The sequence below is a fragment of the Erinaceus europaeus genome, chromosome 5 (genome assembly GCF_950295315.1).
Source record: "Erinaceus europaeus chromosome 5, mEriEur2.1, whole genome shotgun sequence".
NCBI lineage: Eukaryota > Metazoa > Chordata > Mammalia > Eulipotyphla > Erinaceidae > Erinaceus > Erinaceus europaeus.
This window is the reverse complement of record NC_080166.1, coordinates 25402769-25428993: the sequence shown is the minus strand read 5'-3', so window position 1 is coordinate 25428993 and position 26225 is coordinate 25402769. Positions and strand designations below refer to the sequence as shown.

Here is a 26225-nt window from a genome sequence, read left to right as displayed (position 1 = left end):
TTGATTTGATGTCATCTGGGGCCCATATTCAGTTTAGGAGTCTATGTGACCTCTGCATCCCTGTAGATCTGAGCTCACATTCTGTGGTCAAGTGGAGGAACATTCCAAGGTGCACCTATATCGACCCATCTTCCCCAAGTATAACATAGAGTATGTTGTCCAGCCTCCCTTTAGAGTATGGAACATTCTCTACCGTTGTTGATCCATCTCGAGGGCAAGGTCCTATGGGGGTCCACAAAGGGGTCTATTTTGTTGCTCCTAATAGAGGTGACAAGTAACAATGGAGAGAGGGATTTATTTGAGATCTAGGCTCATCATGTCTGTTTGGGAATCTCAGGACTCCCCAAATAGGGTCCCAGCTGATGGGGTGGCCTGATAGTGACTAAAGAGTCATCATTAAAGTATTCCAGTCTCTTCCCCTTATTTAGCTTTTGCAGTCCTTGCTTTGCTAAGGTTAGCTTTGGAGTGAGTGAGAGAACTGTAACAGGAAGTAGGTGAGGAGGGTATCTAAGTCTAATTAGATACTATTTTATTTAAAACTTCATACTGATTCACTGCAGACTATTGCGTACGTTTGCTTTCAGGTATATATTTTGCCCTAGTTTGTGGATATGTGTGAACATATGCTCTATCTCACGGGACCTGGTCTGTATCTAGGCTTTGATACTTTGTTAGGAAGTGAAGCACCTGGAATGGAATTAGAGAATACTATGAAAGGAAAGAGCTCACCCGAGTAATGAGGCTAAAGGGTTGACATTCCACGCCTGGTGTCTCTGGACACAGTATGAAGTAAAACATGCTGAGTTGGTACATTTTGCATTGATTAGGCTGGGATCAGCAGATGCAATATCATTTGGTATGAATTGAGAGAAGCATGCATGAAAGTGGGCCCCACCCTAGAGGTTCCAGGACTGGGGGAAATATAGGCTCTATAAAGGAAGTGGAAGGTTCCTGCTATCTTAGGGTTAAGAAGACAATAGATAGTTATTGCTATATTCACATTATTTGGCACTTGGGTTAAATTTGAAAAATCCCTTTGTTAAGATTTGCTGAATCATACACAACAACAACATAATTTATGTCCTTTGACATTATTTGTGTATAGCTGTGCCACTGATTTCTTCTGTTCTCCCTGGTTGAAGCTTTTAAGAGAGTCAACATATCAAAGACATAGCCTATGCATGAAAAAGACTCACTCTGTGCTTTAAAAAGTTTGAGACATACAATCAATTTTCCCCTCATATTAATTAAATAGTAATTTATATAACTAGAAATTAATAGGAGTGTACATAAACATCATTTCTACCACCAAAAGACTGTGTCCCATCCCCCCCCCCCCCAATCATCCTGGGAAGCCGAACATCCACACTCATCCACACCGCAGTGTTTCTGCTTTGGTGCCCTACTCCAGTTTTAGTCAAATCCTGCTTTTAGTTTCCCTTTCTGTTCTTATTCCTCAACTTCTGTTTATGAGTGGGATTATCCTACCCTAACCTTTATTGTTCTGACTTAGCTCACTTAACAGAATTCCTTCTAGCTCCATCCAAGTTGGGTCAGAGAAGGTGGGTTCATTGCTCTTAATAACTGCATAGTATTCCATTATGTACATATACCACAGCTTTCTCAGCCACTCCTCTGCTGTTGGCAATTGGGTTGCTTCCAAGTTTTAGCTATTATGAATTGCGCTGCTATGAACATAGGTGTTCACATGTCTTTTTGGTTCAATGTTATGGAGTCCTTGGGGTATATCCCCAGGAGAAGAACTATTGGGTCATATGGAAGGTCCATGTCTAGCCTTGTGAGTGTTCTCCACCAGACTGCTGTCTACAGAAAATGGACCAATTTATATCCCCACCAGCAGTGCAGATGGGTTCCTCTGTTCCCACAACCTCTCCAGCATTTGTTGCTGCTGTACTTTTTGATGTATGCCATTCACACTGTGGTGAGGTGGTATCTCAATGTTGTCTTTATTGGCATTTCTCTGACAATCAACGACCTAGAGCAATTTTTCATACATTTGTTAGCCTTTTGGATATCTTCTGTAGTGAATGTTCTGTTGATACCCTCTGCCCATTTTTGGATGGGGTCATTTCTTTTTTGTTGCTAAGTTTGCTGAGCTCTGTGTATTTTGGTGATTAGTCTCTTGTGTGATGTATGGCATGTGAAGATCTTCTCCCATTCTGTGAGGGGTCTCCTTGTTTGTGTGATAGCTTCTTTGTGCAGAAGCCTTTCAATTTGATGTAGTCCTATTGGTTTGTTTCTGCTTTAGTCTCCCTTGCAATTGGGTTTATATAATCAAAGATGTCCTTGAGGATTAGGTGAGAAAGTATTCCACCAATGTTTTCCTCTAAGTACTTGATAGTTTCTGGTCTAACATCCAGGTCTTTGTTCCATTTGAAGTTGATTTTTGTTTCTGGTGAGATAAAGTGGTTCAGTTTCATTATTCTGCATGTTTCAACCCAGTTATCTTAGCACCATTTATCGAAGAGACATTCCTTTCTCCATTTAATACTTTGGGTCCCCTCATCAAAGATTAGATGTCATAGGTGTGGAGGTTCAGTGCTGGGCTTTCAATTCTGTATCACTGGTCTGTGTGTCTATTTTTGTTACAGTTCCAGGCTATTTTGACGATGATGGCCTTAAAAAATATTTTGAGATTGGGGAGTGTGATGCCTTCATTACTGTTTTTCCTCAAGATTTTTTTTTCGCAATTCTGGGTGTTTTCTGGTTCCAGATAAATGATTCTAGTTTTCATTCTATTCTTTTACAGAAGCTTGGTGGAACTTTGATTTTTTTTTTAATTTGTATATGACTCTGGTGAGAATATTCATTTTGATGATATTAATTCTTCCAATCCATGAGCATGGGATGTCTTTTCATTTCTTGGTATCTTTTTCTATTTCTGTGAATAGCCAATTATAAAAAGTATGGAAAGAAAATAAACCCTCCTGGTAGTCTTTCCCAGGCAGTGATGAAGCTATGATTAGTCAGGTATTTTGTCACTCAAATAGAGCTCCAGCCACTTAAAAAAAGAGAGAGAGAAAGAAGTTAACCAAAAGGAAAAGGCTTGGAATGACTGCTCTGGTGAGCCAGGAATCTTGGTAAAGAAAATAGCTAAGCAGGAAGCCTGTAGGAAGCCTCCTAGAAGCAGTTGTCCAGGCCCTGGTGTCTGGTTATGGGGTGGAGGTCGGACAGGTGAGCTTAGAAATAATCAAAAGATTTTTCCTTTCTTTGTCCCCCTGGCCTCCGTTTGTCAGACAAGAGTGGGTTATGGGACTGTATTTTGATGTCATTCTGACCAGCCCATGTTCACCCACCTACAGATAGCCCAGTAGCGTACCCTATCCAGAGAATCCCAGGTCACAAGCTGCTGTTTTTGGAGCTCACTGCAGCTGCTGCTCCAATGTTACCATCTTGGCTCCGCCTGTCCCTATTTGCTTTTAATGGCTTCTGAAATACTAACTTAATGAAATGGCAATAAGGGCCAAATAATCATCAATGTAGATTTCACCTTAAATTAGAATATTTAAACTGCCAAAAATCTCCAAAAGAACCAATTAAGTGCAAGGCATTAAGAAATATCTAAGTATTTGGCCCAGAACCCAAAATGCGATGTGACTGGGCTTTTCCTGGTCTGACTGTATCAGTCATTTTTAATTTTCAGAGCTTGTTGACTATAATATTACTTCTTATATGTACCTCTGCTTATATCCAGTCCTTGGCACCCAGCCACCTGGAAGAAATAAAGCTAGATTTCTATGTACATTTTGAGAGTGTGCCAGAATTGATAAACAAGAGTCCTTATGAAGCAGTATTCTGTGTAGTGATGGCAGTCAGTATCCACTTCATGCAGTAGTTCGGTAAAATGTCAGAAGTTAGTCGTTATCAGATTTCAACATGGGAAAAGATCTGCTGAAAATAATCTGAAGAATGATGTACCTTTTTTAAATCTCTAAATATTGAATGAGATAAATTTTCTAGCTTCTGTTCTCTGTATGTTATTGAACCAATATCCTATACAACTAAGATGTATCCATTCAATACTCAAAGATGTAATGGGTCTGTAGCAATCAACCTTATAACAGTCACTGCAATGTTTTATTATCCAAATATCATTCAGAGTGATTTTTTTATTAGATTTTTACTTGCAGAAAAAAAATCTATCTTCTGTATTGGGAAAACATAGTGAATGGAATTGTTACGTCTCTCTTATTTTATTTCCTTAAATTTTCCTAATTTGTCTTAACAATTTAAACACCCTTAATAAACTACAGGGTTTGCTAAAAGTAGAAGTACTACGGCTAATGTTCAAAATGATGTAACCAAAGAGAAAACAAGTACTATATAATTGTTAGTGCAATCTTTGCCAATACAAACTGAACTTTTTTTTTCTGCTAGTGACAATCTAATCCAGAAAAAGAAAAAAAAAAGATCATTCTCTGAAATCTTATTATTTAGAAACTACAGTGAATGGAGTTTGAGTAACATGGCAATTTTGATTCCTATTATGTGCCTTGGAGATACCTTACTAAAAACAGGTATCTGATAAAACAAAATGACATATGCAGGATATAACATGTGTTTCATTTTTTAAAAAATTTTAAAAAAATATTTTATTTATTTATTCCCTTTTGTTGCCCTTGTTGTTTTATTGTTGTAGTTATTATTGTTGTTGTCGTCGTTGTTGGATAGGACAGAGAGAAATGGAGAGAGGAGGGGAAGACAGAGAGGGGGAGAGAAAGATAGACGCCTGCAGACCTGCTTCACCGCCTGTGAAGCAACTCCCCTGCAGGTGGGGAGCCGGGGTTCGAACCGGGATCCTTATGCCGGTCCTTGTGCTTTGTGCCACCTGCGCTTAACCCGCTGCGCTACAGCCTGACTCCCCATGTTTCATTTTTATATCTGGTCTGTAACAACTTATTTCAATTGTCCTTTTTAAAAAAACAGACTATATCTTGGTGTTTTCTTTTCAATATAGAACTTTAAATCTGAAAAAGAAAAAAAGAAACATTTAAATTGCTCAGTATTCTTTTATTATAATATTGTTGATAGTGATTGCATATTGAACAGCTGAATGCAAACACAAAATTGTAAGATAAGAAAGAATATAGGGGTTATTACACCATTAATTGGAGCTTATATTTAGTTTGAATAAATTCATTAACATTTCGTGTGCTTCTCAAAAATTTTCTGCATGGTTCAATGATATGTAATTGCTGAGATCATTTTTGTTTTTATTAATTATTACTATTAGCTTACAAAATTATAAGATAACAGGGGCATTATTCCACAACACTAGAGTTTTGTGCCCCCATTTTCTTTACTGGAATTCTCCCAATGTAACAGATATGGGTTCACTATCATATATAAATGATTTTTTCTATGGGCTTGACTTCCATTCTAAATCACACCTACCCCCATCACTACTTCCAAATATATTCTCTCTCTCCCTCTCTCTCTTTGTCTTTCTTTTTCTTTTTTTATTTTTTAAGAAAGGAGACATTAACAAAACCATAGGATAGGAGGGGTACAACTCCACACAATTCCCACCACCCAATCTCCATATCTTATCCCCTCCCCTGATAGCTTTCCCATTCTCTATTCCTCTGGGAGTATGGACCCAGAGTCATTGTGGGTTGCAGAAGGTGGAAGGTCTGACTTCTGTAATTGCTTCCCCGCTGAACATGGGTGTTGACTGGTCAATCTATACTCCTAGTCTGCCTCTCTCTTTCCTAGTAGGGTGGGTCTCTGGGGAAGCGGGGCATATGGAAACTAAATGGATCTCATAATATTGGCTTATTGTTTATAAATCCTAGAACATTGAAGAGTTAATGTAGCCTTAGTACTTTGTCAAATTATATTAGTTTGTGACAAACTGTCTTGATTATATATAGAATTATTTAATGTGTTATCCCCCCCACTTCTGCAGTGTTTTCTGAAAATAGTCCTTGAACAAACTGTGATTTCAGCACATAAGCCTTTAAAGGAAAAGCCATTTTCATGGCTCATTAGTTTAGCAGTGATTCCATAAAAAATGAAATATCACAGATTAAATATTTCATTCATTTATTTTATTACTTTGTTGTTGCTATTGTTAGTGGGACTTCAAAACTATAGGCTGTCTTTTTCATCTAGAAATTCAGAGATAGAATGTCAGAGAGAAAGCCACCACAGCTTTCTTCAGTGTGGTGGGACCTGGATTAGAACCTGGGTCATATACATAGCAAGGTAAGTGCATTATGCAAGTGAGCTAGTAGTTTAAAGTGTGCTGTTAAACACCCAACCAAAAAGATATGTGTACACCTATGTTCATAGCAGCACAATTTGTAATAGCTAAAACCTGGGAACAGCCCAGATGCCCAACAACAGATGAGTGACTGAGAAAGCTGTAGTATATATACACAATGGAATATTACTCAACTATTGAGAACAATGAACCCACCTTCTCTGACCCATCTTGGATGGAACTAGAAGGAATTATGTTAAGTGAGATAAGTCATAAAGACAAAGACAAGTATGAAATGAACCATTCACAAATAGAAGTTGAGAAAGAAGAACAGAAAGGGAAACTCAAAACAGAATCTGACTGAGTTTGGAGTATGGCACCAAAGTGAAAATCTCAAGGGGAGAGATGGGGGATAGATGCTCAGCTTCACCGAGGTAGGGGAGACACACAAAGACCTTTGGTGGTGGAAATGGTGTTAATATACACTCCTATTACCTCAAACTCTCACAAATAACTATTTAATTAATATGAAATGGGAAAACTGACTGAATGTCTCAAAAAATTAATGCATAGATCATAGTTCTGTGTATATATTCCTTCAATCTAAGCACTCAAGACTTCAAATTGGTAGTAAGGCTGAATTTTAACAATGGGCTCAAATTGTTAATACATTTATAATTCTTCTTCTTCTTGCATTTGCCCTTCTTCCGTAGCCAGTCAACAGCGTCAGGTTGAGCCTGATGTAAAGTTTCGAGACCTCCTTTGAATCTGGAGAGGTGGCAGTTGTTGACTATGTGGGTCATAGTGTGTCTGTAGCCGCAGGGGCAGTTTGGGTCGTCTCTGGCTCCCCAGCGATGGAACATAGCAGCGCACCGGCCATGGCCTGTTTGATAGCGATTGAGGAGGGCCCAATCATAACGTGCTAGGTCAAAGCTGGGTTGACGCTTGCAGGGGTCTGTGATGAGGTGTTTGTTCTTTACCTCAGCTGACTGCCAACTCTGTTTCCAAGAGACTGGAACAGAGAAGTTCAGTGTAGGCATAGGGGACCAGATTGGGTGACGAGATGTCAAGCGTTGGACAGAGTGGGCGAAGATATCCGCGTATATTGGCAGGTCCAGTCGAGCGTAGACGTGGGAAATGAACTTAGATGATGCCGCATCCCAATGAATATCTGGCGGGGCGATGTTGCTAAGAACTGGCAGCCATGGAACTGGGGTGGAACGGATGATTCCAGAAATTATCCTCATGGAGGAATATAATTTGGAATCGACCAAGTAGACATGGGGGCTACAGAACCATACTGGGGCACAGTATTCTGCAGTGGAATAGCATAATGCCAGAGATGATGATTGTAGTGTGGTGATGAATGATTGTAGCTCGCGCCCCATGAGGAGCTGGCCAGTCTTGCAATGATGTTATTCCTCGTGCCCACCTTTGCTGCAGTTTTTATGAGATGTTTGTGAAATGACAGAGTGCAATCGAGAGTAACGCCAAGATAGACTGGCTGGGCTTCATGCCGGATTCTTGTATCGCCAAGCTGCACATTAAGCTCACGCGAGGCCGAGGCATGGTGTAGATGGAAAACAGATGATACCGTTTTTGCAATGCTAGGGATTAGTTGCCATTTTTTACAGTAATTAGATATCAGAGACATGTCTTTCGTGAGTGTTTCCTTGAGGATGTCGAACTTGTTTGCCTGAGTTGCACAGCAGATGTCATCGGCGTAGATGAACTTCCTTGAAGAAGTTTCTGGGAGGTCATTGATGTAAATATTAAATAGCGTAGGAGCCAGAACAGAGCCCTGGGGGAGGCCACTTGAGACAGGTCTCCATCTGCTAGACTTGTCACCCAGATGCACCCAGAATCTTCTGTTTTGGAGAAGAAATGATATAGTGTTGGCCACCCATGGAGGCAGGCATCTTGAGATTTTGACTTGGGTTGCATTGGATCGACCTTCCTGTGGTGCATCCCGTGAGTACCCATTCATTGGGGAAACTGAAGATCCTTCCTAGCTGACTGAATCCACATGGATCCCAGTCACTTTCAAAGCCAGCAACAAGCAGCTCCTGACAGCTTTCAAGCTGTTGGTCCTGCTCTTCGAGTCCTCCAACTTAATGTTGAGGGGCTGTCCTTTGCCAAACGCGTTCTTATTGGTCAACTGGTGATACAGCATCAGGCAGATGTTATCTGCCTACAAGAAACACATATAGCAGTAGATGAAGCTGCTTGATTCACATTTATAATAATGACTTGTTAACCCAATTTCCAAATAATTTTATTATAGCAAAACTAGCTTTTGCCTTCTTAACCCCTAAGACAGCAGGAACCTCCCACTTCCTCTATAAAGCCCAAATTTCCCCCAGCCCTGGAACCTGTGGGATAAGACTCACTTTCCTGCATGCATCTCTCAATTCATACCAACTGATACTGCATCTGCTGATCCCAAACTATTCAATGCAATGAGTACCACCTTGGCATGTTTCACTTCGGACAGTGTAAAGAGAAGTCAGGCATGGAATGTCAACCCTTCAGCTTCATTACTCTGGTGAGAACTTTCCTAGCTCATAGGACTTCTTAATTCCATTTTGGGTGGTACACTTATTAACAAACCCTTAAAACTTAGAAATAGACCAGGTCCGATGAGATAGGGCATATGTATACATGTATCCATAAGTTAGGGTAAAATATATACCTTAAAGCAAAAGCTAGAATAAGAATAGATATCAGTAAATAGAAGTCAAGCATTAAAATAATAATCCAAAAGGAGTAAACAAATAAAAATTGGTGAGAAAAAAGCCAAGCTAAAGAGTTAATATGATAATTGAATTAGCACTTGAACTGGGCTGGACATTATGAGGCTTATTCACATATATTTACATATACTACTATAATCTAATGGTAGATTAAAATATAAAAATAAATAATAAGCCATGAAGTCATTACCTTAGCTCTTATTCCTTATAATTGTGTCATGTTGTCTACATCAGGGTTTCTGTGATAATCTCTCTTTCTCTCTTTCTTTCTTCCTTTCTTTCTTTCTTTTCCATGAGATATTGCATACTTTTTACATTTGGCCCAAGGACTAAAAATTAAATTCATGAATTCAATATTTACCTCCACCATTTCTCATTCTAGACATTAAAAAAATACCTCTACTATTTATCTAGAAATTAGGAAAGCAGGAAAATTTTCTGTTCATAAATGTTTCTTTTTTTCTTGTCCTTTAATATATTTAAAATCACCTGAGATGGTCAATAAACATTTGACAGATATTCCCACCAGTTTTTTTCATTAACACTGATTTAATTGTTCAGATATAATAAGACAGGAAATGTGGTCTTGCATTTAATTCAAGACATTCATCAAACATTCAGCTAATACGTTGTGTAATGAGCCTGATAAGATTGTCTATATATTTTAATGTTTAAAATATATATATAAGATTAGTTTTAAGTTGCATTCATCCTAATGGAAATTTTTCACACAAAGCCAAAATAATTAAAACAGATGTTGGAAAAATTACCTAAGTTGGAGGTGAGAATATTTTGCTGACACCTATTCTGGTGAGATGAGGAAATGTATCCTTGTGTCAATAACTGTGCTGCAAGCCATTAGCCTTCCAAGAAAATGATAAAAAATAGAATCACTACACTTACAATTCATGTTAATGTTGCAGAGCTCTTACAAAGACAAATACTTTCAGAGAGATCCCAATAGTTCCCATCTCCTGATAACCAACCAGAAACTTGTATAATTCGCCCCCTTTAGTAAGGGTACATTTTACAATATTTTTCTGATCTTAGATATCCTTGCAGATGTGATGCAATGTCCATCTTGAGGTTATGTTAACATGTATGAGACTACATGTAACTTCTGACTCATTTCAGAAACATTTATTGCAGAATTAAAGTTCTTGTTGGTGAGAATTATTTGACAAGAAACTACAAGAAATTATTATGAATATTCCTCTAGTATCTGATAGATTCCCTGCCAAGAGTCAGCAAGAAATTGGGTCTGTAGTCATGGTTTCTTGATTTATTGGAGTAATAAGATAACAAATCTGTAATGAGTAAGTCGTTGACTAGATGGTGAATTAATCATTGAAGTAGATGATAGTGTTGTTCGCCTTTTGATGATAGTGTTGTTCGCCTTTTGAGTCAACCTAAAATGTCATGTGATTAACAAATTGTGGCTTCTTTTACAATACTAAGTGCTGGCAACAAAACAATTATCAAAATGTAGAGATGGTAATGGATGTCAACAATTATACCAATGTTTTGATTATAATTTTAATAATTTTTTGAAATCAGTCTGTCAATTAGAAATTTATGCTTTACATTTTTGAGGATCTAGGACCTCATCTGTATGCAAATTCACTGCTTTGAATCAATTATTTCTCATTCAAATAGACAGAGAGAAGCATAGACAACACAGCACCGAAAACACATTCACACTCTAATGGGTAAGAAATTTTCTTTTTTTTAATTTTTTATTTAAGAAAGGATTAATTAACAAAACCATAGGGTAGGAGGGGTACAATTCCACACAATTCCCACCACCCAATCTCCATTTCCCACCCCCTCCCCTGATAGCTTTCCCATTCTCTATCCCTCTGGGAGCATGGACCCAGGGTCGTTGAGGGTTGCAGAAGGTAGAAGGTCTGGCTTCTGTAATTGCTTCCCCGCTGAACATGGGCGTTGACTGGTCGGTCCATACTCCCAGTCTGCCTCTCTCTTTCCTTAGTAGGGTGGGTCTCTGGGGAAGCTAAGCTCCAGAACACATTGGTGGGGTCTTCAGTCTAGGGAAGCCTGGCCGGCATCCTGATGACATATGGAACCTGGTGACTGAAAAGAGAGTTAACATACGAAGCCAAGCAAATTGTTGAGCAATCATGGACCCAAAGCTTGGAATAGTGGAGAGGAAGTGTTAGGGGGGTACTCACTGCAAACTCTAGTGTACTTCTGCTTTCAGGTATATATTTTGCAGTAGATCATGGATACATGTGAACATATGCTCTGTCTCACAGAAACTGGTGTATATCTAGGTTTTGGGACTTTGTTAGAAAGTGAACCACCTGAGATGAAATTAGAGTATACTATGAAAGGAAAGGTCTCACCCGAGTAATGAAGTTGAAACGTTGTCATTCCACACGTGAAGTCTCTGGACACAGTCTGAAGTGAAGCATGTTGAGGTGGCAATCGTTGTGTTGGTTAGGTTGTGATCAGGAGATGCAATATTATTTGATATGGATTGGGAGAGGCATACGGGAAAGTGGGCCCTATCCAAGGGTTCCAGGACTGGGGGAAGTAGAGGCTCTATAGTGGAGATGTGAGGTTCCTGCTGTCTTAGGGTTCAAAAAGACTATCGATAGTTAATGTTATCATCACATTATTTGGTAATTGGGTTAACTTTGAAAAGTCCTTTTGTTATGGTTTGCTGTACAGTATCCAGTATCTTGTATACAGCTGTTCTATTGGTTGCTTCTGATCTACTTGGTCTAGGCTTTTGAGAGAGTCTGCATATCAATTACACAGCCTATATATTGAAAAGATTCAGTTGTGTTTTGAAAAACTTCGAGACATACAATTAATTTTCCCCCTCTCATATTAATTAACTAGTGATTTATATGACTACATTTTACTAGGAGTGTACATAAACACCATAACCATAGGTTTTTCCTTTTCCTTTTTTTTTCTAGATTTGCCCAATTTTCTAAGTAATAAAAGAAAGAAATCTCTTCATTTGCAGTGAGGCCTGACTTTTACACAATCCATGCACATTATGGGAGTAATTGCTACTAATGATAGCTAGAAGAAATTAAATCATAAATATTGTTTAGAAAATTTGCATATACTATAAAATGGAGTAAAATGAAATTAATATGTCAATTTACACTAGCAACTAAAAGTTCCAAGTTTTTGTAAAATCGGGAGCTTTAAGCTATTTTTGTAAAAAGGCTTTTGTAATCAGGAGCTTTAAGCAATTTTATGGTACTATGTATCTAATACACAGTAAATAAAGTGTTAATTAAATAGTATCTACTTTCCCATACAAAATAGAGCTTTTAAAAGTATAGTGAAGCACACAATCCAAGTTCAAGTTCAGACCCCTCCAAAGTAAAGGAACCTTCAGTTTTGTGGTATAGTTCTCTGTGTCTCTGTCTATGTGAAACAATAATGAAATTGGCCTGAAACAATGAAACTCTAGTGAAAAATGGATTGTAGTTTATTAGTATACTTTCAAGCCATAAATTATATAACTTGACTCTAGATGTGGTGAAGAAGTACATTTAAGTGAAAATCAAGTCAGTTCTTAATTCTAGTAAGATAATAAGTCAGAGGGCAGGAAGGAGAAATAGGACAATGTTAGAACAAAGGACTTACAGGACAGAAAAAAAAAGTGACTAAGAAGGAGAGAAACCATTGTACTGGACCTTCTACTAGTGCCTCTGTGGTGCTGGGCTTTGAATCTGGGTCATGAGCATGGGTCAAGGCAGACATCCTATTAGGTCATCTTATATAGCCATCTAATATATACATCATATTTCAAATAAATATACAAGCATATATTATGTTGATTAGTGATATTTTAATTCTTAGTACTGTATACACCAGAGCTGAGTCATGTTCTGACCTGTCTCACAAACATGCCTACATTAAACATTCATTAAGCAATTTATCCAGGCCTGGATCTAGAATTATAAATATTTTAATTGTGACCAGAATATTAACTTAAAGGGTATTTCTAACATTTTAATATAGATATTAATATAAATTTTTGGTTGTTATATGGAATTAAACAATCATAGAACAGCATATTCTTTTTTTCCCTTACTCTTAGTGAAGTTTATTCTTCAAAACAGTAGATGCAAAACCAAATAAAGCAAGTTAACAATGCTCTTTTTAAAAGTTGTTACAACCTAACCTCTCCCAAGCCCTACCACACCAGGGAAAGACAGAAACAGGATGGAGGTATGGATCTAACTGCCAGTGTCCATGTCCAGTGGAGAAGCAATTACAGAAGCCAGACCTTCTTCATTCTGCACCCCTTAAGGAATTTTGGTTCATACTCCCAGAGGAGTAGACAATAGGGCAGAAAACCAGAGGGGTCTTCCTCATCAGGAATCTTGCCTTTTTTTTTAAAAAAAATTATTTATAAAAAGGAAACACTGAGTCAGAAAGATAAAGACAAGTATGGGATGATCCCACTCATAAACAGAAGTTGAGAAAGAAGAACAGAGAGGCAAACTCAAAGCAGGATTTGACTGATATTGAGTAGCCACCAAAGTAAAAAGCCTGGGCTGAGGGTGAGGGGGGATGTTTGGTTTCATGGGGTGTGGGGGTGGGGGTGGAGGATGGGATGGGACACAGTCTTCTGGTGGTGGGAATGGTGTTTATGTACACTCCTATTAATTTGTAGTCATATAAATTACTATTATGAGAACTAATATGAGAAGGGAAAATTGATTGAATGTCTCAAACTTTTTAATGCACAGACCAGAGGCAGATTCTTTGATATGTTGACTCTCTTAAAAGCTTAGACCAGAGATAACAAATGCAATAATTGGCACAGCTATATACAAATAATGTCAAAGGACATAAATTATGGCGATGTTATGTATGATATAGCAAATCCTAACAAAGGGACTTGTCAAAGTTAACTCAATTGCCAAATAATGTGATTATAGCAATAACTATCTATTGCCTTCTTAAACCCTCAGACAGCAGGAACCTCCCACTTCCTCTATAGAGCCTATATTTCCCCCAGTCATGGAACATCTAAGGTGGGGGCTCACTTTCCTGCATGCTTCTCTCAATTCATACCAAATGATATTGTATCTGCTGTCCCAACCTAATCAACACAATGAGTACCACCTAGGTATGCTTCACCTCAGACTGTGTCCAGAGACGTCAGGCAAGGAATGTCAGTCCTTAAGCCTCATTACTTGGATGAGACCTTTCCTTTCATAGGATTCTCTAATTCCATTCCAGGTGGTTCACTTCCTAACAAAGTCCCAAAACCTAGATATAGACAAGGTCCCATGAGATAGGGCATATGTTCACAAGTATCCATAAATTAGGGGAAAAATATATACCTGAAAGTAAAAGTACACAATAGTCTAAGGTGAGTCAGTATGAAGTTCATAATGAAATAGTTTCTACTTAGACTTAGATACCCTCTTCACCTATTTCCTTTTATACTTCCCTCACTCATCCCCTAGCTATCCTTATCAAAGCAAGGGCTGCAAAAGCTGAATAAGAGCAAGAGACTAGGAGAAAGTTTGGGAGTATGGATCAACCTGCCAGAACCCATATTCAGTGGGGAAGCAATTACAGAAGCCAGACCTTCCACCTTCTGCACCCCATAATGACTCGGGGTCCATACTCAATAAGGAAGAGGAAAGCTGTCAGGGGAGGGGATGGGATATGGAGTTCTGGTGGTGGGAATCATATGGAGTTGTACCCCTTTTATTCTATGGTTTTTGTCAGTGTTTCCTTTTTTTAGATTTTTTAAAAAAATTTATTTTACTTATAAAAGGAAACACTGACAAAACCATAGGATAAGAGGGGTACAACTCCACACAGTTCCCACCACCAGAACTCTGTATGCCATCCCCCCCCCCATACCTTTCCTATTCTTTAACCCTCTAGGGACCCTTGTGGGGCGGGTTCTAGGGAAGCAGGGCTCCAGGACACATTAGTAGGGTCATTTGTCCAAGGAAGTCTAGTTGGCATCATGTTAGCATCTGGAACCTGGTGGCTAGAAAAAAGCATTGATATATAGAGCCAAAAACAATTGTTGACTAATCATGAACCTGAAGGCTGGAAAAGATCATATGAAGAGTTGGGGGCGGGGGGTTGTCTCCGTTCTGTTGATAGTTAGTAGGCATATTTTAGTTATATTCCGAAGGGCCCAACTATACTAGTTTTTTTTTTTTTTCCTGAGCCTGAAATCCAATAAGCAGATGAATCCAAGCTGTCTGGGGAGAAGATGTCATGGAACGTTCCAAGCTGTCCCAATTTCAGGACCCATCTTCCTCAGGTGGAACATAGATTATGTTGTCCATCCTCCCTTCAGAGGATGGAACATTCTCTACCATTGTTGATCCTATGTTGAAGTCAAGGTCTTATGGGGGCCAACAAAGGGGTCTATTGTGCTGTTTCTGATAGAGATGTCCAGTAACAATGTTGAGAGGGAACTATTTGAGATCTAGGCCCATCATGTCTTTTTGGGAATCTCAGGATGCCCCAACTAGGGCCCCAGCTGATGGGGTGGCCTGATAGTGACTAAAGATTCATCCTTAAAGTATACCAGTCTCTTGCCCTTATTCAGCTTGTACAGCCCTTACTTTGATAAGGCTAGCTTTGGAATGAGTGTGGGAAATACCTTGTTTTTATACTACCATTGAAAGTGAAGCAAATCTGGAAAACATCATAGGAAGCCAGACACAGTTTTGCTTATCTGAGAGAGAAGAGGGGGAAAAAAAATTGGTATTAGTAATAGGTGTTAGGTGACCTAGAAAGGAAGTGAAGGCAGGACTGTTTGTAAAGATTGAGGAAAATACATATAATATTTATCAGTCCATATCAGTGACCTTGGGGGAAATACTGCAGTTTCCACTAGAGGTGATGAAGCACAGAACTCCTATAGTGGATGCTGTATGGGATTATACCTCCATTATCTTATAGGTTTAAAGCTAATAAATTTTAATGTTATAATAAATATTAAATCACTAATAAAATAATTAAAAATATGTTGACACATGCATTGTTAAAATATCAACTGCTAATCATAGAACTTGAACATTTTTCTTTTTTAAACTTTTTTATTGAGGGGGTTATTGCATTATAGTTTATTCATTGTCCCATTCATATGATTTCATAAACATTTCATATAAATGAATTTGAACTGGTTTGTTTTTTAAAGAAGCTCATAGATATATAGGAGACATTGGAAATATAGTTTCTTGGCATTACCTTTAATTCATTTTTTTTTTATCAGAGCGTTGCTCAACTCGGCTTATGAAGGTGTGTTCTAGAACACTTTTTAATCCTGGTGGACTCATAGGAAAAAGAAAAAGAGGAGAGACATCATAGCATGGAGCTTCATAACACCTCCCCTTGTGCTTCTGGGATTTGTTTCTGGGTTGATACATGGAAGAGCACACAGTCTATCCAGTGAATATATATGGGCAAAGCTATTAATGGAAAATCGATTAATGCTTTTAATATGGAAAGCTATTAATGCTGTGAAGGAAAATTTGTTTTTAAAAAATTTTATTTTCTTTAATTATTGGATAGAGATAGCCAGAATTTGAGAGGGAATGGGGTGGTAGAAAGAGAAAGAGAGACACCTGAAACACTGCTTCACCACCTGCCAAGTTTTCTTTCTTAAACCTGAGTCTTAGTGCACTGTAACATGTACATTTCAACCAGGTGTGCCACCAGCCAGCCCTGGAAATATGTATTTCTATAGGTGTGTGTGTGTGTGTGTGTGTGTTTATAAGAGTGTGTCTATGTACATATTTTGAGTGAAGAGTGTGAAAATTGAAAAAAAAGTAGAAATAAAGAAAAAAAAAACAAAAGTATTAGCCCAATAACTTGTTACTTTTTATTTTGAATTCTAATTGTTAGAGTGATTAAGCAGAAAGTCCAGATCATCTTTCTTTTTTTATTTTTTTATATTATCTTTATTTGTTTATTGGCTAGAGACAGCCAGAAATCGAGAGAGAAGGGGAAGATAGAGAGGGAAAGAGAAAGAGAGAGAGAGAGAGAGAGAGAGACCTGCAACCCTGCTTCACCACTCATGAAGCTTTCCCAATGCAGATGGGGACCATGGGCTTCAAACCTGGACTCTTTCGCACTGTAACATGTGAGTTCAACCAGATGTGCCACCACCTGGCCCTCAGATAATCTTTCTTAAAGGTGAAACTGAAGAAATAAGGAGAATGATACAAAGTGATCCATAGAATAGCTCTGGTTTATTGCAGCCCAATCAAAGATTTTAATGGAGGTAGGAGGTTGAAAAGGCATTGGTCCATACAATTGTTTTTCCCCCTCTCATATTAATCAACTACTGATTTATATGTCTACATTTTGCTAGGAGTGTACATAAACACCATTCCCACCACCAAAGGACTGTGACCCATCCCTTCCACCTACTCCCACCCCCCACTGGCCCAGGAAGCTGCATGTCTACCCCTCACCACAGGGTTTTTACTTTGGTGCCCTACTTACAATTTGATCAGGTCCTGCTTTTAGTTTCCCTTTCAGATCTTCTTCCTCAACTTCTGTTGATGAGTGGGATCATCCCATACTCATCTTTATCTTTCTGACTTAGTTCACTTAACATAATTCCTTCCAGCTCTGTCCAAGATGGGTCAGAGAAGGTGGGTTCATTGTTCTTGATAGCTGTATAGTATTCCATTGTGTATATATACCACAGCTTTCTCAGCCATTCATCTGTTGTTGGGCACCTGGGTTGCTTCCAGATTTAGCTATTATGAATTGTGCTGCTATGAACATAGGAGTTCATCTTTTTAATATATAGGCTGTGTATTTGATATGCGGGCTCTCTCAAAAGCCTAGACCAAGTAGATTAGAAGCATCCAATAGCACAGCTATATACAAGATACTGGATACTGTACAGCAAACCATAACAAAAGGATTTTTCAAAGTTAACCCAATTACCAAATAATGTGATGATAACATTAACTATCGATTGTCTTTTTGAACCCTAAGATAGCAGGAACCTCACATCTCCACTATAGAGCCCCTACTTCCCCCAGTCCTGGAACCCTTGGATAGGGCCCACTTTCCCGTATGCCTCTCCCAATCCATACCAAATAATAATGCATCTGCCGATCACAACCTAACCAACACAACGATTGCCACCTCAACATGCTTCACCTCAGACTGTGTCTGAGACTTCACGAGTGGAATGACAACCCTTCAGCTTCATTACTCTGGTGAGACCTTTCATTTTATAGTACATTCTATTTTCATCTCAGGTGGTTCACTTTCTAACAAAGTCCCATAACCTAGATATACACCAGTTTCTGTGAGAGAGAGCTTATGTTCACACGTATCCATAAACTACTGCAAAATATATACCTGAAAGCAGAAGTACACTAGAGTTTGCAGTGAGTACCCCCCTAACACTTCCTCTCCACTATTCCAAGCTTTGGGTCCATGATTGCTCAACAATTTGTTTGGCTTCATATGTTAACTCTCTTTTCAATCACCAGGTTCCAGATGCCACCAGGATGCTGGCCAGGCTTCCCTGGATTGAAGACCCCACCAATGTGTCCTGAAGCTCAGCTTCCCCAGAGACACACCCTACTAGGGAAAGAGAGAGGCAGACTGGGAGTATGGATCGACCAGTCAACGCCCATGTTCAGCGGGTGGGGAAGCAATTACAGAAGCCAGACCTTCTACCTTCTGCAACCCTCAATGCCCCTGGGTCCATGCTCCCAGAGGGATAGAGAATGGGAAAGCTATCAGGGGAGGGGGTGGATTATGGAGATTGGGTGGTGGGAATTGTGTGGAGTTGTACCCCTCCTGCCTTATGGTCTTGTTAATTAATCCTTTCTTAAATAAAAAAAAAAAAAAAGAAAAGGCATTGGTATCCCACTGCACAATGGTGGTAGAAGAGGTAATTAGTGATTGTTGGGGTGTGCACATCTTATAGGGAGATTAAATATATATATATATATATACATGTGACAACTGTCCTGTAAATAATTATTTCCTCCTCTAAAATGATGTTTTAAAAATTTGTGTTTTAAAAATTTGAACCAAGAATCCATGCTTCTGGTGATCATTGTCTCCTTCTTTCCTCCCTTCCTCCCTTCCTTCCTCCCTCCCTTCCTTCCTTCCTTCCTTCCTTCCTTCCTTCCTTCTTCCCTCCTTCCCATCTTCCTTCCTTCCCCTCTCTCTCTCTCTCTCTGTCTCTCTCTGTTTTATTTGATAAGAGATAATCTAGAGGGAAGGAGAAGACAGAGAGGAAGAAAAACGCCTGCAGAAATGCTTCATGGCTTACGAAGTGTCCCCCCTATAGGTGGGGAGCAGTGGGGTTCAATCTTGGTCCTTACTCATGTGCTTTCAACCAGGTGCACCACTGCCTGGATCTCTGCCAGAGTAGTGATGGAAAAAAAAAAATTAGCGTGGTCAGGGAGGTGGTGCAGTGATAAGGCTTTGGACGCATGAGGTCCTGAGATCGATCCCTGGCAGCATATGTGCCAGAGTGATGTCTGGTTCTCTCTCTCCTCCTATCTTTCTCATAAATAAATAAAATCTTTAAAAAAAAAAAAGCAAGTTAGCTTTAAAAAAATGAGCTACGTAAAGAGGATTACAAAAGTCAGTGTCATTATCCCTCAGGATGGAGTAAGTGACATGGAAGTTATGATTGCATTATTCCACTGGTGGCACATGTTACCATGCACAAGGACCCAGGTTCAAGGACTTGCTCCCCACTAGCAGAAAACAAGCTTTAAGAGCAGCGAAGCAAGTACTATAGGGGACTCTATCTCTCTCTCTCTTCCTCTCTCTTCCTCTCCCCTCTCTAGTTCTTTCTATCCTATGAAATAAAAAAATGTTAGTTTCCAGGAGCAGTAGATTTATGGTGCAGGCACCTAGCCTCAGAGATAATCCTGGTGGCAAAATATATCATTTAAATATAATTATACATTATGTTTAATTATTATTATAAATGATTACATATAAGTTAAGATGAGTCAGAAAAACAACCTTCTGCTGAAAAGGTAAATTTTTAATAATTAACATAATGAGCATAGAGTATGATTTATAAAAAATAAATTTCCTAAGAAATAAAATAATTTATAACCTCCTTTTTAAAAGAATGCTGTAATAGCTGTGCTGCCAATCACGTTTGATGTCCTGCTGAAAAAAATTGTGAAAAGTAGCAGACCCTCTTTTCCCAAGAACTATTAGATTGGAAAGCTTTTAAAATCCAAACCCACAACTTACACTTTGAACTGCATTCCTTCTTTCGTTTTCATCAAGTGTTGTAACAGCATTTCATTGTTTATAATTTATTGAGACTTTAAGTCGAAGAATTTTCCCCATGTTATATTTCTGGCTCCTTGGGAGAAATTGCAAAAAACATTTACTCTTCTGTGTACTTCAACCATAGGATTTGTTGGGAGGAAGGATATTTTTCTGTCTCTTCCAAGCACTTGGTTTAATTTATATTAGTAGAAAAGTTTCCACTTTGTATAATATTTCAGTCAAAAGTATCAAACTTGTATTTCATTGCCATGCACTTCCTGTCAACTATTTTCCATTTTATTTCATACTAATATTTTATACAGTATCACTGTGTTTTCTAAATCCATAGAAACCATATATACATATCAGTAGATGTGTATAATCTTTTTATTTTACTTTTGAACTCAGAAAATATGAATTGAGTATGTATTTCAGGAATCACATTCATTGAAACAGTTTAGATATCTCTAATGTGAAAAGAAGTGAGTCAGTTAAATACATAGGTGAATATGTGTGTGTGTTGATTAGTTTTAAATAACTAGAATATAATTTATGCTACAGGTTAATATAGTACCATTTTTCTGTTTTTAATAAGATAGTGTGATAGTGGTTATTATTAACTCAAAATATAATCTATATTTCATATTTATATATTTTTCTTGCTTTCATCTAATTCAAGACTTTCCAGTGAAATACTTAAAATTCTAAACTGAGGTAGTATGCACACATTAAGCACATATTCTTTACATTAATGATGAAATACTACTTTCTCTTGATCGTCAACATTTTTAAACAATGGCTTTTAAAAGTAAAGAAGAATAGTATGATGAAACACAAAATCTTAAAACTTATGATCTATTCCTCAGGATGTATGTATGTGTGTGTTTCATAGATCAGGAGCAGGCCTTTTGGTTGGCTTTAAGTCCTAGATCTTATATATGGAACTGCTCATTAATCATAGGTGTGGAGGAGAAGACAGATGATGATGTATCAAATAAGTGTCCCTTGGGGCTGACCAATTTGTTCTAACAGTTTAATTGATTCTTAGACCTGCTATAGCCTAATTTCATACATGTGGTTTCCAGATGATTGTGGAGTACAGTAGCACAACCCAATTTTATGAATCACTGGATCAGATAATTTTCAATTCATTAAGAAGAGCTGACAAAATACCTGCCTTCTTAGTTCCTCAACGTCTCATGTTCATACTGAGAACACGATGTGAAGTCATACTTCTTCCAGATGAGGCTAGACTATGACATAACTAGAACTCTTATACTGGACCTAAGACTATCATAAACTCAGAACAAGTGACTATGAAATGTTGGAGGATCTAACTGGTGTTGTGACTTTCATGGTTATGATTATCTTTCAAAACTGTTAGCCTTTTGCTCTGTAAGTGGTTCAAAGCAATACACACATGATAAAAATTTACCTTTATAAATCTAGAAACTTGGTAATTACTGAGGTTCCTTCTGAGCTGTTGATTCTCTAAGTTTTCTCTGGGATTTTCCCACCTTTTGGGTTACATATTGTGTTAATTTTACAGAAACATTTCCTTTTCCTTGTTTGTAAGCACAAATCACCATGATATTACCAACTGAATAAAGCAACATGCTATTCTGTGCAGTAAAAGCTGATTTTGTTTATGACCAAGAACTGTAAAATTGTAATGGCCCAGAGCTGAGATTTTAAAGCTATAGTGATAACTTTATAATAATAAAAATTCATGTCTTGCTATTTTTTCAATTTGATTAAGGGGATAAATTCAAATATATATATATATATATATATATATATATATATATATATATCAGACTCAAAGGTGCATTTGATTGGGTTTAGTGAAGAAATAAAGCATAGCAAGTAGAACTGATGCCAACATAGGATAAAAATAACAATACACATATTTATCAAATTATGTTTTCCTTTAGTCATCAAATAGGAACATTTAGATAAAATATATAAAAACACTTCTATATCTTTCATGTCTTTAAATTGGGAATGCTATTTACAGTCTGCCAGCTATGGTATACTGCATTTGGTTTATTATTTTGTTAGGGAATGAAATTCCTAAGAAATTTTACTTTTCCCTTTTTATTGTAATAACCCACCCATCTATGGTACAGAACCCTAATATAAGCTCTTCTAGCTATTTCCAAAATATGTGTTTAGGAACAGGAAAATAATATAATGCATATTTGTTGACAAATGGATAGATTCAGGCAAGCCTCCTCATTTTCAATTTGATCACTTGTCTGAAATTTTCCTCTCAGTCTCAGATTCACTCATCAACACATGTGCTCATAACTGATGAAGTTTCTACAATTGTCTGTCTTTTACAAGGATCACAGTGCTAAATTTTCTCTGTAGAGGGTAGTTGAGGGATAATTCCTGTGGACAAAACTGTAAAAAGCTTTGAGATATAATAAATTCTCTCTTTCCAAGTGGCAATCTCTTTATATTGCAAAAATAAATTCTGCAACTATCTCTATTATAAATTAGATTTGAATCTAGTTTCCTATTATCTAATATGGCTAACTGCTAAACCATGTCCATGGCAGGAATCAATTCAGTCAGTCCAAGAGTTCTTTCTTTTTTGCCTCCAGGGTTATCACTGGGGCTTGCTGCCTGCACTACAAATCCACCACTCATGGAGGCTGTTTTTTTCCATTTTGCTGCTCTCCTTTATGGTTAAGAAGTGGCTCGCTTCATTCCTGTCCCACATCTTGGAATCTGAGTCTATGCCCAAAATTTGGCATCATGCGAAGATAATAGCGGTTTTGAAACCAAAGAAAGACCCAACACTGGCCGCCAGCTATAGACCAATTTCTCTCCTCTCCATGTGTTACAAACTCCTTGAGAGGCTGCTTCTGTCACGTGTTTCTCATCTTACAGAGAAATTCCTATCACCCGCCCAAGCTGGTTTCCGCCCAGGAAGATCTACCTGCGAACAAGCCCTGGCCCTCTCAACTTACATTGAAAATGGATTCCAGAAGAATTTAAAGACGGGTGCTGTCTTTGATGATCTCACAGCAGCCTATGACAAGGTCTGGCACCGTGGTCTCCTAGTCAAGATCTCAAGATGCCTGCCTCCATGGGTGGCCAACACTATATCATTTCTTCTCCAAAACAGAAGATTCTGGGTGCATCTGGGTGACAAGTCTAGCAGATGGAGACCTGTCTCAAGTGGCCTCCCCCAGGGCTCTGTTCTGGCTCCTACGCTATTTAATATTTACATCAATGACCTCCCAGAAACTTCTTCAAGGAAGTTCATCTATGCTGATGACATCTGCTGTGCAACTCAGGCATCCAAGTTCGACATCCTCGAGGAAACACTCACGAAAGACATGTCTCTGATATCTAATTACTGTAAAAAATGGCAACTAATCCCTAGCACTGCAAAAATGGTATCATCTGTTTTCCATCTACACCATGCCTCGGCCTTGCGTGAGCTTAATGTGCAGCTTGGCGATACGAGAATCCGGCACGAAGCCCAGCCAGTCTATCTTGGCGTTACTCTCGATCGCACTCTGTCATTTCACGAACATCTCATAAAAACTGCAGCAAAGGTGGGCGCGAGGAATAACATCATTGCAAGACTGGCCAGCTCCTCATGGGGCGCGAGCGCTTCCACACTACAATCATCATCTCTGGCATTATGCTATTCCACTGCAGAATACTGTGCCCCAGTATGGTTCCGTAGCCCCCATGTCCACTTGGTCGATTCCAAATTATATTCCTCCATGAGGATAATTTCTGGAACCATCCGTTCCACCCCGGTGGTTCCATGGCTGCCAGTTCTTAGCAACATCGCCCCGCCAGATATTCGTCGGGATGCGGCATCATCTAAGTTCATTTCCCATGTCTACGCTCCACCGGACCTGCCAATATACGCGGATATCTTCGCCCACCCTGTCCAACGCTTGACGTCTCGTCACCCAATCTGGTCCCCTATGCCTACACTGAACTTCTCTGTTCCAGTCTCTTGGAAACAGAGTTGGCAGTCAGCTGAGGTAAAGAACAAACACCTCATCACAGACCCCTGCAAGCATCAACCCGGCTTTGACCTAGCACGTTATGATTGGGCCCTCCTCAATCGCTATCGAACAGGCCATGGCCGGTGCGCCGCTATGTTCCATTGCTGGGGAGCCAGAGATGACCCAAACTGCCCCTGTGGCTACAGACAGACTATGACCCACATAGTCAACAACTGCCACCTCTCCAGATTCAAAGGAGGTCTCAAAACTTTACATCAGGCTCAACCTGACACTGTTGACTGGCACTGTTGAAGGGCAAACGCTAGAAGAAGATGGTTGCTGTTGTTATTATTGTTGTTGGATAGGACAGAGAGAAATTGAGAGAGATGGGGAAGACAGATGAGGGGAGAGAAAGACACCTGCAGACCTACTTTACCACCTTTGAAGCAACATTTCTACAGGTCGGGATCCAGGGCTCGAACTGGAATCCCTGTGCCAGTCCTTGAGCTTAGCGCCATGTGCACTTAACCTGCTGTGCCACTACCCTGCTCCCAGTCCAAGAGTTCTTGTAAACTAAACTAAGACACAAAATATTACCTTTCTCCATCAGATGACTATTTTGAATTTGTACTCACAGTTATTCCTTAGGTTTTTCAAACATAATAAGTAAAAAAAAAAGTATAGTTCTTTTAATAGTTGTTTTATCTCCCCCACCAATGTTTATTTCCTCTCCTTGAATAAATTAACTGTTTCCCTCTAGCTATCCAGATCCAAATGGATCTAGATGCTATAAAAGATAAAGATATAAAGAAATAAATTGTTGCAACAATATTAAGGATATGGAGGGAGGGATGTGAGGCTGGGGAGAGGCGTTAGTGGGCACTAAGGACACAATACGCAATGGGAGAGGAAAATCAGAGTTGCCTGGTGGTGGGAGCAGTGTCCAGACAGTTATCATGGAGGTATTAGAATAATTAGGAAACCAATTATTATTTCCCTAATAAGAATTTGTATATAAAAATAAATTAGGAATAAATCATTTTCCTAGTAAAAAAAGTAAATATCAAATAGGCATCTGTATGCTCTACTTGAAACTTCACAGATTTTAGATATAAGTCTCAGGAAATAAGAGGTTGATGTTAACTGTGTTGATATAGCAGGAAGGATAACTTAACATGATATTGGTGGAGTCATTAAAATTCCAACAGTTGCCCACAATTCAGTTCTCAATTATATAAGCTTATTTAAATGAACTTTAAGATTATGAATCCTTGGGGCCAGGTGGTGGCACACCTGGTTAAAGGCATATATTACAATACTGATGGACCCAGGTTCGAGCCCCCAGTCTCCACCTGCAGGGGGAAAGCTTTGTGAGTAGTGAAGCACTGTTGCAGGTGTCTCTCTGTCTCTCCCCTTCTGTCATTCCCTCCTTCTTGATATCTGGCTGTCTCTACCCACTAAATGAAGATAATACAAAAATTTTTTAAAAGATTGTGAATTCTACTTATTTCATAATTCTTTGTACTGTAGTCATACATTTTCAATGAAATGGGATATATTAATGTTGGAAAAAGACGATTATGGCAAAACAGTCATAACTATTTTTTGTCTTCCTTGAACTGAGACTTAATATTATCTTTTGTTCATTTATTTCTGTGAGCTTTTAAATGGAATTGGTAGTTGTCAGCACCCCACAGTCATTTTATCAATATTTGCAACATTTCATTCTGTGATTGGTACAACCTTGCCTGCCTCCTAGGCCCTTGCCTTTCGTAAGAACTTAATTCCAGGACCTGTGGTGACCCACACAGCAGAGTACAGAAGTTTGCATATGTGGGGACTTAGATTTGATACTTTGCACCAACACAGGGAAATGCCTGCAGTGGAGTGATGCTGTAGAATCTTTCCTTTGTCCTGTGACTCTCTCCCTCTTTATCTCTGTTTGTATTTTACCCTCTAACCAAAACATGTATGACCCCCAGCAGCACTGGAGTGGGTAGGTATCAAGCC

At 38.7% G+C, this 26225-nt stretch overlaps 1 protein-coding gene and 1 long non-coding RNA gene across 3 annotated transcripts in view; both read left to right on the top strand.

The window, feature by feature from the left end:
- Window positions 1-18570, top strand: part of LOC132538596 (uncharacterized) — a 287814-nt gene extending 269244 nt beyond the window's left edge. For both annotated transcript variants that reach the window (XR_009549937.1, XR_009549936.1), the window contains exon 2: window positions 18474-18570. This is a non-coding gene — a long non-coding RNA (uncharacterized LOC132538596). The remainder of the gene's footprint in view (window positions 1-18473) is intronic.
- LOC132538740 (protein kish-A-like) lies at window positions 3608-3856 on the top strand. The gene has a single exon (XM_060191906.1). The coding sequence runs from the start codon at window positions 3608-3610 to the stop codon at window positions 3854-3856; it is 249 nt and encodes an 82-aa protein (XP_060047889.1).
- Window positions 18571-26225: the final 7655 nt, after the last annotated feature.

Bases quoted from the DNA above. Each gene is read 5' to 3' on its own strand.
- LOC132538740 (XM_060191906.1), top strand. From the start codon at position 3,608: ATGCGATGTGACTGGGCTTTTCCTGGTCTGACTGTATCAGTCATTTTT.